The sequence below is a fragment of the Taudactylus pleione genome, unplaced genomic scaffold, assembly GCF_031769625.1.
Source record: "Taudactylus pleione unplaced genomic scaffold, aTauple2 ptg000026l, whole genome shotgun sequence".
Lineage (NCBI taxonomy): Eukaryota > Metazoa > Chordata > Amphibia > Anura > Myobatrachidae > Taudactylus > Taudactylus pleione.
Window position 1 is genome coordinate 23,995,196 of NW_028284428.1, and position 14,818 is coordinate 24,010,013.

At 43.8% G+C, this 14,818-nt stretch overlaps 1 protein-coding gene across 1 annotated transcript in view; it reads right to left on the reverse strand.

Moving 5' to 3' along the window:
- LOC148539268 (arylsulfatase D-like) overlaps positions 1 to 14,818 on the reverse strand; it is a 70,027-nt gene that overhangs the window by 21,054 nt on the left and 34,155 nt on the right. The window contains exons 6-7 of the mRNA XM_088451529.1: positions 4,674 to 4,808; positions 2,325 to 2,487 (exon numbers count right to left, since the gene is read on the reverse strand). Of these exons, the coding sequence (XP_088307655.1) occupies positions 2,325 to 2,487; positions 4,674 to 4,808 (298 nt within the window). The remainder of the gene's footprint in view (positions 1 to 2,324; positions 2,488 to 4,673; positions 4,809 to 14,818) is intronic.

Below are 14,818 nucleotides of genomic sequence, written 5' to 3' on the forward strand. Positions count from 1 at the left end.
GGCACTGCCCAGTCATTCAGCTCTAATTAAGAATATGGTGACTACTACAGTCAGCAAAATACAGGCAGTAGAGTGAAGATAGGTCTTCTTCAACCCTGGCATCTGTACTTGCGATACAGTGATTGAAGGTAGAAACATGCTGATTGGTATGTTATATTACACCATTCCTAGATTAAATGATTGTACAGCTTTTTAACCAGAAAAACTGTGAAGAAGATGAAAATGGGCTTGCATCCTGCTCAGGTTCCAGTTGTCGCTAGACAACCGAGACGTCGCTCCTTCTGGCCACAGGCTCCGACAGTTCCACCAATTGCTGGGCAGCAAGCATGCCAGAATAGGACGGAGCCTGCAGTTGCCAGGAGACTAGGAGGCCGAACAGCCACAGTGATTACTTTCGTTGCTTGGAGCGTCTGCTTGTACGTGCAGCATCACAGCTGCTTACAAATCCCAGGAAACCCACCTTTTCTACCTGTAGTGATTGGTGGATCTCCTTATTATAAGACAGTCAGGCTAGCTCCTCCTTGCAGGTTATAGTTTATACCTTGCAAGCAAGTCCCTGGTTTTGTTCATGCTCGTGAGGAATCTTTGCCAGCCAGAACTTCCACCATGATCCTGCAAACCCTGTCCTGCGTTCTAGTCGTCATCTTGACTATGGTCACTCCTGCTGCACAGTTACTCTTGGAGTAACATTATCAGCTGGTGGCCTTAACATTTATCTCATCCAAGTGCAGTTACATCAGCCTGCGGCCCTCGCCGCTCATACTATCTCAATGCTGTGACATCTACCCGCATCCTCGCCGCTTATTCTGCCTAGGAGCAATGACATCAGCCTTTGGCACTTGTCGCTGAGTGCTGCGACATCTACCCGCGGCCTCGCCGCTTATTTCACCTAGGACCAGCTACATCAGCCTGAAACCTAGTTACTCAGTTTGCCGCAATTCTGCAGCTTCTATCCGCGGCCCTGCCGTTCAGATCACCTCAGCGTAGCAATCCAGCCAACTACCCAGCCATTTTACTCCACACTCTACTAGTGGCTCAGTCACTCTTGTTTATATCGGAGTTCACTAAATCGGTCTCCAGTCAGATCCCTAGCCGCACACATCTTCAGAGATATCTGAACTACTGTGTAAGCCTCTACTGTTCCGAGCATAAGCCCAGGCAGCAACCGAAGTACCGGCTGAGCTCCAAGGGACAAGGTGGGGCTGTTATTGCCATGAAGACCTCACCAATGTGACTCTAGAGGTCTTATACAATGGTAGTTCGGGCAGGGATGGACTAGTGCTGCTGAGCAGCCCTGGCAGCACCTCTGTGTGCGCACCCACAAAAAAGGTATGGCCATGTCTCATGGGGGTGTGCCATGAGTCATGGGGGCCTGGCCTCATAGCTCGACCATGTCTTTCAGTATCCCCGGCAGAGCAGAGCACCGGGAGACGGATCTGCTTGGCCGGGGTTTGACGCAGGACCGGCTTATCTGCCCTTCTGGCATTTGCCAGAAGTGCCAGATGGGCAGTCCGGCCCTGAGTTCAGGTCATCATAACAGTAACAAGGAGGCCAGCTGACAAACTCATTTCTACCACCTCTAAATTTATGCCACCAAGTACAAACTTCTCATATCGCTACATGGGAAGAATGGCCCTGGTTATTTTTCATACTAATTTGGTGACTTTGGACATTTCTCTGGTATGGGTAAATGGAGGTATTTTAATTAATCTGTTGAAGAAAAATATACGACTAGTCTCAGTCACTTAATAGATGCAAACTCCCAGAAACATGAGTTTACTATGCAAAGGGACATATTTAAAAGTATAACACCCGTTTTCAGAGGATACCTGCAAATATTAAGGATCCCCTGAATGTATGCAATGGGGACTGCAGCAGATATCGGAGATATCTGGTGAGATCCCCCATTTTTGAATACAAAAGCAGGCCATGGTTGCTATGGGGGTTGCTTGAATGCCAAATTTACAAAATCTGGAGCTTGGCTACAGTAGCTAACACCATCTTCAGTTAGACGTTGCAGCCCATTGGCTATATTCAATAGAGTTTACGGGGAGAGGGATCCTACGTATCAATGGATGCTCGTATATGTGTGGTCTGATGACCGTGCATGCACAATAGTGCACTTTGTTCCCTTGTCTCTGTGTGTGATTCTTAATAAAAATTTTCCTCAATAAGAAATTACAATTATTGGTTCTATAACCCTATAATTTATAAATATGCCCTAAAATTTCTTATGCACTTTTGTCTTATAGAAAACAAACACAAAAACTGTTCTCTACTTTTATTTTTAGTATACAGTATTTACCCATTGCAGAAGAACATACCTGTCCTGTGGTAGTAAGCCTCCTCCAAGCTTAGTAACTGTAGTAAATATATCCATGAGACTTGTAGGTTTATCAATAACTGTATTAGCAGGAATAACACCTGGCCAGCGCAGTATTCCTGGCACACGTATTCCACCTTCTAGTCCTCCCATGCCTTTACCACCTAGAGTGTTACCAACAAAGAATATAAGTACACGTACAGACAGTAAGGAAGGGAACAAACTGGAAAGTTAAAGTGCTTTTAATTATGTTCATTTTTATCAAAGACAGACATTCGAATAGCTATGGAAAGTAAAGTAAACACAACACATTAATATGTAAAGGCTATCATTTTGCAATGACTAGGTTTCAAACACCATACCCTTATGAAACAGCAGGAGAGATATTACGCAGATTGTGGACCTAAGTCACAGTTGGTTGGAGACTGGCCAAATGTGCTCCTGCATTCTGTGCACAGAAAAAAAGGTGTATATTTGGTTATATACAGTGTGGTATGGTACTTGCAGATTGACTGTCACCTAGTTCTACACCTGGTTTGCTACTAATCATCATCATCAGTGTGCATTTGCAGCAGCTCTACACTAGGCGCACAAGATACACCTCCAAACAGGCATATTTGCTCTTACCAGTAACTCTCTATAGCCCACAGGTGTGGCAAAGTTCCCTGGGGCCTGGAAACCAAGAAGGGCCTCTCACTCAAAATGTGCATATTATTTGCATAAATTAAGGTGGGTACGACAAAACTACTTTGCAAGATTGCACTAATAAATTTGTTGTGCGACATTTGTATATCTGTACCACAGAGCCTGAATCTGTGTCTCAGTATGGGGGAGATGTACTAATCTCTGGAAAGTGATAAATTGGAGAGTGATAAACTACCAGCCACTGTATGTTACTGTCATGTTACAGGCTGTGTTTGAAAAAAGACAGTTTGGAGCTGATTGGTTGGATCTGTTTCACTGTCCAGAGCTTAGTACATCTGCCCCTATGGAGTGGTGTTTTGCTGCAACTTTGATGTTAATAAAATGCAAAATGTAAAGCAAACTATGGTGCGCTACACATCTCGGATCGTCTCAGTCACGCCGTATGGTGAATAGGTGCAGGGGTTAAAGTGGCCCGGAACAGGGCGGAACAGTGTTCAGTCAGTTCCATTTTGAAACGGAACCAGTTCCGTCTTTTCTGGCCCACCTAACTCAAGATTTCAGGGTTAGGTTAGGATGCAGGGAGATGCAGAGCGCTCGCTGAGATTTTGTTACCAGCAGGCGCCCGCCTCCTTTCCCACAGCAGCAGCCGTTGGCTTGAGTTCACTGAGCTCCAGCTTCCGGCTCTGAGGAGCAGGCAGCCAGACAAATGGCAGCAGTTAGGCACAGGATCGGAGCTTAAGGTAAGTATTGGGGTTTTTTTTTTTGTGTAGGGGGCACTACTAATGGGGGCATTAACAGGGGGCATTACTACTACTGGTGGCACTATCATTGGGGTAATTACTAATGGGGGCAGCACTACATGGGGCACTACATAGGGGGCACCATTCCTGGGGGTACTGCATAAGGGGCACCACTCCTGGGGGCACTACTACAGTGGGCTCTGCATAAGGGGCACTACCACTGTGGGAACTGCATAAGGGGCACTACCACTAGAGTGGACATTGCATAAGGGGCACTACTGCTGTGGGCATTATGTGTAATGGGCACTACTGCTGTGGGCATTGTATAAGGGGCACTACTACTGTGGGCATTGTGTAAAAGGGGCACTACGGTGTGTCATAAAATGAATAAGGGACACTACTATGTGGTGTAATGTGAATAAGGGGCACTATGTGCGGTGTAATGTGAAAAAGATTGTGTTACTGTGTGGCATAATTTGAATTGGGGATACTATTGTGACCACGCCCCTTAGTTTTTGAGGCCACGCCCTTTTTGAGCCCACGCCCCTTTTTTCGGTGCATGCGCGTGAAGTCACTTTATTAAATAACCGCACAGGGGAGGGGTGAGTTCCACCACTTCTCTAGGAACACTTTAAGCACTGGCTAGGTGTATGAGGAAACATCTGTAAACTGGTAGACTATGTACAATTTCAGTTCTATTTATTTTTATTTTAAATGTATGTGGTTATGCATTTTACAAGAAACTCCTTGTGTAGTCTGTATGACTCTTCCTACTGACAATTTATATAGATGAAACAACAACAATAGGGATCACAGACACTTATATTAGGATTGATATATGGAGAATGGCAACTAATTCTGACAGGCCTAAATGTCTCTAGAAGACATCAGTAAAGACTAGTACACCATATTCAATAAACATAGAAATATTAATATAGAAAGATTAATGGATTCCACGTCCTCACCTCTGTAAATGCCATTGCTGCCTTTCAGATGAGGACTACCCTCCATACCTTCCAAATATCCACCATGGTCAGAACTGAAATAGGTCAGAGTGTTATTAACTAAACCTTCCTGATCGATAGTGTCCAGGATTTCCCCTGTAATAACAAAAATACAACTGATTAGAGATCCACATCTATGGTGATGCTACGTATACTTGGGCATCATTAGCAAGTCTGAACTAAATTAGTAATGTTGTACACAGCAGGGGAAGATATTATAGCATTGGTTATATACTGTATACAAATTTGTGTGGTACCCCCAAAATGGGGCATCACTTAACGGAGCCGGCACAAGGAGATACCTGGGACTCAGAAGGGGCACATGCATCTGTATATCAGCTTTGGGAAACATATGGTGAAGCTACATTGGATAACCCCTGTGATTTACCATGTCAGAGAAAGAAGGGCTGAGTGATACATCTCTGTGTAATTTGCCCTGTCAGAGAAAAAGGGGCGGAGTGATTCAGCTCTGTATGATTTGCTCTGTCAGAGAATGGCGGGGTGCGATAGGAAGAGCTGTGGTGAGTCCTATCAGTGAAGAGGCACGGCAGCTGCGCTGTACAGCTACACTGGGACTTGGAGCCATGAGGTAACACAGGGACACTGATGGAGCCATGCTGTTAAGGAAAGGAGTATCCCTACCCTCCAGCATGACCCCTTCCATCAGGTACAAAATGCTCTGCTCCTGGACTTCCCACCTAATTTATGAATGCCATCACCTGTGTTAAACTAGTAAATTGATGAGGAGGGCATTTCAATACAGGTGGCTGCAATCATAAATTAAGAGGGAAGTCCAGGAGCAGAGCATTTTGTACCTGATGGAACAGGTCATGTTGGAGGGTCTGGAAGTATGTGCTGTAGTCTGTGCCAGTATCTGTAGCCAGACAGCAACAAAGAGGAGCTGTCAGGAAGGACAGAGTTTTCAGTGATAGAGGGAGATGTACTAAGCCTTGGAGAGAAAGTACCAACTAATCAGCTCCTGTCACTTTACAGGCTGTGTTTGAACAAGAACAGTTAAGAGGTGATTGGTTGGTACTTTATCTCGCTCCACTTAATCTCTCTCCAAGGCTTAGTACATCTACCCCAAAGAAAGCAGGTCCCGGTCAACAGGAATTCAAATCTGTTACTGCCCACAACATACTACAACACTTATCACTGCTTATACTAAAATCTGACAGCAGTTGAAGTGATCCAGACTGTAGTCTAAAGGGGCCTATCCATTAGGAGGTTTTGGTCGCATCGTTCAGAAAGTCGTCTCATGGATAGCCGGCAAGGACCAGCGATGCGCGTGCACGCTGGGTCCTTGCCAACGCCGACTATCTGTGGAACATGCTCGTCAACCTGACGACGATAATCAGGTTCCACATGTTCACAGATAGGAGGTCGGTCTTCTGCACTGAATGACGTTCAGCGAACGCAGTTCAGTGCGGGCAATGCACCTAGGCGACCTGAAGGACTGAATGCTAGTTGTTCAGTTTTTCAGGTTGCCTAATGGATAGGCCCCTTAAGTTCGACAGTCTGTGAAAACAATCAGACATGATATAGCTCTCTCACCAAGGAGACCTATATAGGAAAGGGGATGGGAGTGAAAGTTCATGCAGGACTGTACCTAATAATTAAAGAATCCAGGTGTCAGATCCATGAATAAGATTATTAATTGTTACCAACAGCCCTGCTCACACAAACATGTTCAATCCTAGGAGAGAAGCAGCCCTTTAGTAAAAACCTATAGTAAAGCAAACTCATTTCTTTACCTCAAAAGGGACATATACAGTATCCGGTCATACATGCCGTTCTGCCAAAGAATTAGGATAACTGCTCCATCTCATCCTTACTACACTCAGAGCATACTACAACAAACTAAAACATTGTATAAATATAAAACAAGGAAATAATAGATAACTACCTCCTCAAGATAGCAGTCTTTCTACTGCTAAAATTTCGACGAAGCAAATAATATACAGTAGTAAGCGAACATTAAATACCAGTGGAGCTACTAGATAATTCATAAAAAGAACCTACGTTGATTGTCATCTATAGAAACACACATTAATTATATATATATATATATATATATATATATATATATACACACACACACACATACATATATATATACACACACACACACACACACTAGCTGGAGTACCCGGCATTGCCCGGGTTTAAATCTTCAAGTTATTAAGTTTTATTATGTGTTGTCTAAATCCATCCAGTGGAAGGCCCAGGACAGTCTCTCTGGGTCAAAGTTCTGCCTGAAGCTCTCCTCCGTGAGGTCCAACCGGGACCCCAACCACTCTGTTAGGCATCCCAGACCAATTGCCACCCCTCTGAAGTTTTCATCCAAATCCATCCACTGGAAAGCCCAGAATAGGCTCCCTGGGCCAAATTCCTGCCCAACATACACCAACAGGAGGTCCGACTAGGATCTCAACCCCCTAGTATGTCTTCTGGGATCCAATGTTACCACTATGAAGTTTTTGTCCAAATTATGTGATTTAATACAAATCCATCCAGAGGAAGGCTCAGAACAGGCTCTGTGGGTCAAAGTTCTGCCCGGGGGCACTCTGCCTTGAGGTCCGACCAGGCCCCTAACCATTTCATTAGGCATCCCAGACCAATTACCACCAATCTGTGAAGTTTTCATCCAAATCCATCCAGAGGAAGGCCCAAAGCAGGCTTTCCATGACAAAGTTCTGCCCAGTGTCCCTTGGTCAAAGTTCTGCTCATCATAAAACAATGGGAGATCCAACCGGGATCTCAACCACCTACTATGTCTTCTGGCATCCAATGTTACTACCATGTTTTTGTCAAAATCCATCCAGTGGAAGACTCAGATTAGGCTCCCCAGGTCAAAGTTCTGCCCAGCAACACTAACAGGAGGTCCGACTGGGACCTTATGCCCCTAAAACCTGGCCAGGATCCAACTGGACTACCAAGCATTGGTTTCATCCCAATCAGTGCAGGGGTGTCTGAATGCATAATCAGACAGACAACAAACAAACTAATGAATTTTATATAAGAGATTACGAATATTAGTTAAGGATATTTTCATAATGTTAATTGTCGGGGTCTGAGCGGACCCCAATAATTAACATTCTTACTTTTGGTGCAGTGAATCTTAGCACTGTTGAGTCTGACTCAGCAGTGCTAGTGTGCCTGCATGAACTATAGTTCACGCAGGTGCACAAAGCTCCACCGCCCGTCAGCAGGATCCGGACTGGGGCGGGGAGGGAGTTCCCTCTTTGCAACCCTGAAGATGGCATTTTCAGACCTTGATCAATTTACTGTAGGTCTAGTGTATGGGGAAAGTAGGCCACATCGGAGGAGAAAGGCAGGAGATATCTGTATCTCCTGCATTACCTGTAAGATGAATGACTCGAAAACTTCGTTTCTACAAAAACAGGTAAAAATTTAAATTTCTATAAAACCAGGTGAAAAGTAAGTGATAGTGAATAGACCCCTAAATAAAATAAGACTAGCATTCACGCTAGGCTGTTTCAGCGGGGCGCTGCACCTTGCCCTATTTCTGAAGGGCAGAAAGCACCCTGCCCTCCAACGCGGCGCCCTGCTGAAACAGCCTTTGGCTCTGTCCCCTCTTGCGGGTCACAGTGCCCCGCTGGTGGCGAAAATGGTGGAGCAGCGGTCACCGCCGGTGAATGGATGTCAGGCACATGCACTCGGCATCCATTCACAGTGACTGCAGTGCTTAGGGGCTGCCTGGCATGTGCGTAAGTGTCGGGCACGCCCCCAAGAGTGATGAAAAGGGGATGTGTCATAAAGACACGCCTCCTTTTAGTTGACCACACCCCCTTTTTGGCCACGTGCACCTTCGGTGCGCGAAGAAGTGCCCTTTCTCTAGGTCTGGCGCCCTGCCTGCCGCCTGACCTAGAGTGAACAATATAAGTCCCCTTTCATTTTAGCGCTAAACATGTGATTTCTGGTAAGTGTGGGACGTTTACCCTTTCAAATGCAGGCAGAAGATATAGTTTAAAATTAGTTAATCAGTTTTGATGGGTTAGGTAGGGAGTAGACTGGAAAAGATATAACATTATGGGAAGAACAGTAGTATAATTTTTGTTGCAGCCAACCATCCCAACCACAAGACCTCATAGTAAGTCCATAATTGGGTAACATGGGAAATTGTTTTAAGAGTACTGAATAATTACAATCTATAATAATTAAAAGATTGGAAGGGATCTGGATTCCTATTTTTTAAGTACATGTTTTGACAATTTTATTAAAATTTGGTATTAAGAAATTGGAATGAATCCAGAGTAGAGGGGAGCGGTTCTGTTTTGGCTTGGATCTTCTCGCAAAGTTTGGATCTCAGAACGAGGCAAAACGTCATCTTTCATGGATATCTCGGCACAGATGTCTGTTGAAGATGATATTTTGCTTCGTTCTAAGATCCAAACTTGGCAGGAAGATCCAAGCCAAAACCAAAGTGCTCATCTCTAATCCAGAGGGAATCAAAAAACTAAAGCTTCCGATTAGATGTATTCGATTATATATTAGGATGTTTTGGCAAACCCCTGCCGAATTCCATGAATGGCTGGCAGTAATAATAAAAGGAAGTCATCTGCATATGAATACATGTTATGATAAATATATCCAATAGTAATGTCTCTGATTGAGTTAAAGTAGATATCATTTTTCTATATCGATCTATAGCCAAAGCAAAAAAAGAAAAGAAAAAAAAGGGCAACTCTGTCCAGTACAGTGGTCAGGGAACAGGGGTAAATTAACCCACATGGGGTAAAAATGAAATTCCTGGGAGTAATGGATGGACAGCCGGGCATGCATGAGTCATTCTATAATATAGAATGATTCATATGCATGCTCGGCTGTGCCGCAGGGAGGCTCTAAGCCGGATGCCCGCTGAGATATTACCAGCGGGCGCTCGGCTCCTTCCAGCTCTCTCCGTGCGCACTATGGGAGAGACGTCATGACGTCTCTCCCATAGTTCCGAGGAGCAGCCGGGCGGACAGGACGGTGGCGGATGCAGTAGCAGGGATTAAGGTAAGTGTTTTTTTTTGTACAAGCGGCATTACAGGGGCATTATATGGGGGCACTACTACAGGGGCATAATATGGAGGCACTACTATATGATTTCCTTCCTTTCAAATCAAGGGGGTAACGTCGGCGTATCTAAATATATTTTGGGGTAAAAGGTAAAAAAGTTCCCTGACCCCTGGTCTACTACCATTATATATTTCAAAGGCTGCCTTAGGCACCAATTGTTAAAAATAGATTTTTGTACAGAGTAAAAGGATTGCAGACTATCAATTGCTTTCTTACCATTTAGAGAGAGGAGGCGGCATTATGCATTTATATGCGCTGGTCTCGAATACTTATATTTCTTTGATAGTAGTTTTGATTGCACAATTACATCTGTTTTTACAAATGATAAAAAGTGTTCAGTCTATTAAGTCTATTAGAACAGACTTCCGGTATTGGTGAAACGTCTTGTTGTGGAAGAGAAGGGAGGAAGGCTTAGCAGGATGACTAGAGAAGGAAGAATTTTGGGATTTACTCTGTCCCAAATCTAAAGCAGTTGTGGAGGCACAGTGACACCAAACTGATTTCATCTTTTTTTTTTTTAACCATGGCAGAAAATATAAGATTTTGTGAAAGCAAAAAGACAGCTTGCTTAGAAGTGCCAGGCTTTCCTTGGCTATCAGTTATACTATAGAGTACTATGGCATTGTAGATCAAAAGCATAGCTATGGTAGAGCCATGATGATGATGATAGATTTACATATCTGAGTAGGTGTCACATAACAGAATGTACATTGTTAGAGCTGCCACAAGGTTCAGGACAAGTTTAGGAATAATATTACATTAGAAATTGCAGATTGGAAACATAGATATAACAAACTCTGTACAGTCTCTGATCAAGATAAATGATCACAATACCTCAATAATATTGACATTCACAGGATAAAATTCACAGCCCCCAGATCCATGAAAACTGTAGGTCAGTGGAGTGGTGAAGAACTATATAATCAAACTGAACTTCCACTGATAAATAGCTTGATGCACTGTGTAACCAGTTGTACTCACTGGCTGCTGAAGCTCTTCACCATTTGGTGCAAAGTACATGCAAGTCTTGGCTGAAAACATTTTCTAGAGCAACAGATTTATGGTATGCCTGGAGTTACCCCTGGCGCACTGACATGTACTGAGCTGCACCTGGGTAATACAATGGTTAAACCCCAATAACCCAAAGATAACACAAGTGTCAAATCTATCAGAAATATACTTTCCTTAAAACTTTCAAATGTTTCTCTTACAGTTATATGTTTTCATGAAAGATATAAAAACATGGTGTAATATGAAACACTTAGTTTTATGGATGTTGATATCTAGGTTTTGTATAAAAACAAGATAAAAAATTATAAACATAGCATATACAGCAACAGTGATGATTCTAGCACCCTGCACCTGTTAAAACCCGAGCAGTTCCTTTTTCCTGCCTGGGGTGTCACTCTCTGCTCTGGTACTTCTAACACACAAACTGCTGTATCTCAGTAGTTTGTTGCATTAGCTGATTGTGCTAGAAGCACCAGAGCAGAGAGTGACACCCCATGAAGGAGACAGGAACTGCACCGGTTGTGACAAGTGCAGGGTGCTAGAATTGAGACTACAGCAAGATGGAGGTTTACCAGATAACCCTCATAAATGGGCCTGTAGATTTAAAGTTGGAGGTCTTCGGAAACCTCTTCCAAGACCCTGGTATGAAGGCCTTTCTGGATTCCTCCTACTGATCTTTGGACTCACTCCTGACACATACTTCCCCCAGACTGACAGCGTACAGCAAAGAGGGGACAAGGGAGCGTATGATTAGGAGCCACCATTTACAGACTTATCACTAACAGAGACCTATCTAAAAGACTCTGCAACATTGTGGTATCTGGAAACCAGAAGTTCATCTGATGCACTTCCGGTACTGTGATATTACACTTTTTTTTAAGATTTATATGTGTATTTTATTTCTTTCAATGTTTAATATATGGTAGGAGGATCTGATAGTTTTAACCTATACGCAATTCATTTATAACCTTAATGTATTAGAATCATTTTAGAGCAGTGGTGTCAAACTCGGACCCTTCAGCTGCAGTGGAATTACACATCTCAGCATGCACTGCCAGAGTTTTGCCATTAGGGCATGCTAAAACTGTGGCAGGGCATGCTGGGATATGTAGTCCCACAGCAGCTGGAGGGCCCGAGTTTGACACCACTGGTTTAGAGCAATCTTTTGCCTAGTTCATACCCAGGGTATATAAATGCAGTCTTAAGCACTTCTGTCACACTTTCCTGAGGAAGAGAGAGTCTCTCTCGAAACGCGTTGGTGGAGTGTGACAGACGGAGTCCAAAGGATCATTAGGAGGAATCCAGAAAGGCCTTCATACCAGGGTCCTAGAAGAGGTTTCCAAAGACCTCAAACTTTTTTTTTTGTATAAAAACAATAGTGTGTTTCGTATTACACCATGTTTTTATATCTTTCTCTCCTTTTATGTAATGGAAAATATCTTTCATTAAAACATACCTGCATGAGAGATCAAAGATAAACTTTTTAAAGTTTTAATGGAAGTATATTTGACTTGACTGATATATTTGACATTTAGCGCACCTGAGTGATCAAATTTCCACACAGAGCACAGGTCCCCTTAGCATTTTACAAGGATAACTACAACATAATCATGATCACCTGTGGGGCTACTGTAGACAGCTCAGAGCTAGTGACAGGAGGTAGAAAATTTCTCTTAAGGTGCTATAAAAATGTCTGGGCAACCAGAACTCTGAAGCAGAAGTCAGAAATACAAAAATAAGTTGTGACCACAAAATGGTGGCAAAGCTTAGCATCTACCATATCATTATTACAGTGCATCTCCTAAGGTAGCTATGGTGCACACAGGTTCAGCTGAGTGGAGATAATAAAGGCTTTTTATCTGACTTGGATTTGCAAGCCACTTAAAATACAGCTATGGCTTTAGGGCCAAGCAATGCCCAATAAAATAGGTCCCCGAAGATGAGTCTGTTATGAGTAATCCAGGTAAGGGTGGTAGAGTATCTGTTGAGTGCTCAAGGTTTACTGGAGCTAACCAACATCCATTTCTATAGAATATTATGTGGAAAACCCAAAAATCAAGATTTTTTTTTTTAAATTTAGTGGATTTATTCATGCAGTAGTCTGGAAAACTGATGTATGGAACTATTAGAGTACAACGGTTTCTTATAAATGTCAGCAGGAATGGCCTGGGGAGAATCTGGGGCTGGTGTTTGTTGGCTTAAAGCCATAGTGAAACTCTGAATACATTATTCACAGGTAATCCTTCATCTGACATCTGGTCGACACCAGCTCTGATAAGAACTAATTGCACGGCCACATGGGGCCATGGATGTACAACTGACGGGGAGGGGTATGAAAAAATATGGCATTATTGACCATAGGTTACTATGAGATAACACCATATGGTGTTACCTAATGGGCCAAACTCCAAAAAATTAAGATTTATGGAGCTTGTTAAATTGACAGTTATCACAATGTCAATAGGCAGCTATGGGAAGTGGTTTGTGAATGACTGCAAATATATTTTAAAGATCTGCTGCAGTACTATCATAATAAATGGGAATGCTACTTCAATAATGCACAAATACTTACTTACTTACGTGATTGCCTACATAATGAAAGCACCTACACTAAATAGTATATTCATTATGTTATTGGGAGCCCAGCAGTCCACTAAGTATCCATCTCACTGCGAGCAGCGGTGGTGAATACAATATTTCTGGAGCAATTCACCATTGCTCTGGTGCGGTGGCAGCTGATCCAAACATCAGCTGTCTCCGCGATCCCTGGTAAACTAGCACTGCTGAGTATGACTATAGTTGCTGGAAGGCCATACATTGGAAATCCACACCATCAATCACACACATACATCAATCTTTCTGGATTCTAAGGCAGTGGTGCAAAATGCATGAGAATCTATAAGGGCCAGCGCAGCATCTAAACACATCTGTGAATCCTCAAAATGTTTATCCAGGAGAGGTAATATGAAATCTGATATCTCCTTAGTGTCAGAGGGGTAAACTGGGTCTTTAATGCTTCAAGGACATCAGGCTCTGACCTTTTAGGTGAGAGGGTGAGTGGATTTGTCAGATTAGGATTTCTGTTTGCTCACCTTGGCAGAGGAGGAAGATGGCTTGGGTGGCATGGGTTTGTCAGCTTTATCAACAAATTTATCCATACCCAAAGAGAACTAAAAATATTATATGGAAGGTCACCCGGGATAAATGCAAGTGGATATTTGCAGTGAAACAAATGACACAAATTGAATCCCAGGGATTAAGCCCTACAAGGCTGGATTAAGGTCTGTGGGGGCCCCTGGGCAACAAACCAGTAGTAATGCCCCTCTTGAATGCCCACTTTAATAGGCCCCTTATGCAATGTTCCCAGTAGCAGTGCCCCCTGTAATGGTCCCCCTATGCAGTGCCCCCAGTAGTGGTTCCCTATACAATGCCCCTTATATAATGCTCCCATTAGTAGACCCCCTTATATAGTCCCCCCTATGCAGTGCCCCCCTATGCAGTGCCAGTGCCCCCAGTAGTGGCCACCTTACACAGTGCCAGTGCCCCCTCATGCAGTGCCAGTGCCCCCCTATGCAGTGCCAGTGCCCTTTAACATATACACAAAAATAAAAACAAAAACACAACACTTACCTGATTCCCCGGTCCTGCTGCGACCACTGCAATCCGCATTCCACTCCTCCAGCAGGCTCTGTGGGAGAGATGTCAGAGTCTCCCATCACCCACTGCGGTAGCCAGAAGACGGACCTCATGAGTGAGCTCCAGCCCGGCTCCTTCCGTGGGTGCAGCAGCCAATGAGAGTCTGTGTGACTCTCATTGGCTGCCAAAACAAACACACTGCCGCCCGGAGTCGGCGGCGGTGTGTTTGTTTTGTGTGTACTGTAGACCGCACTACTGCGGTCCACGCTACACTCAATTTGTGTGGGGGCCCTCTATGTTTGGGGGCCCCGGGATGACCACCCCGGTTGCCCCACCCATAATCCGGCCCTGAAGCCCCAGTTAGCAATGGAAAG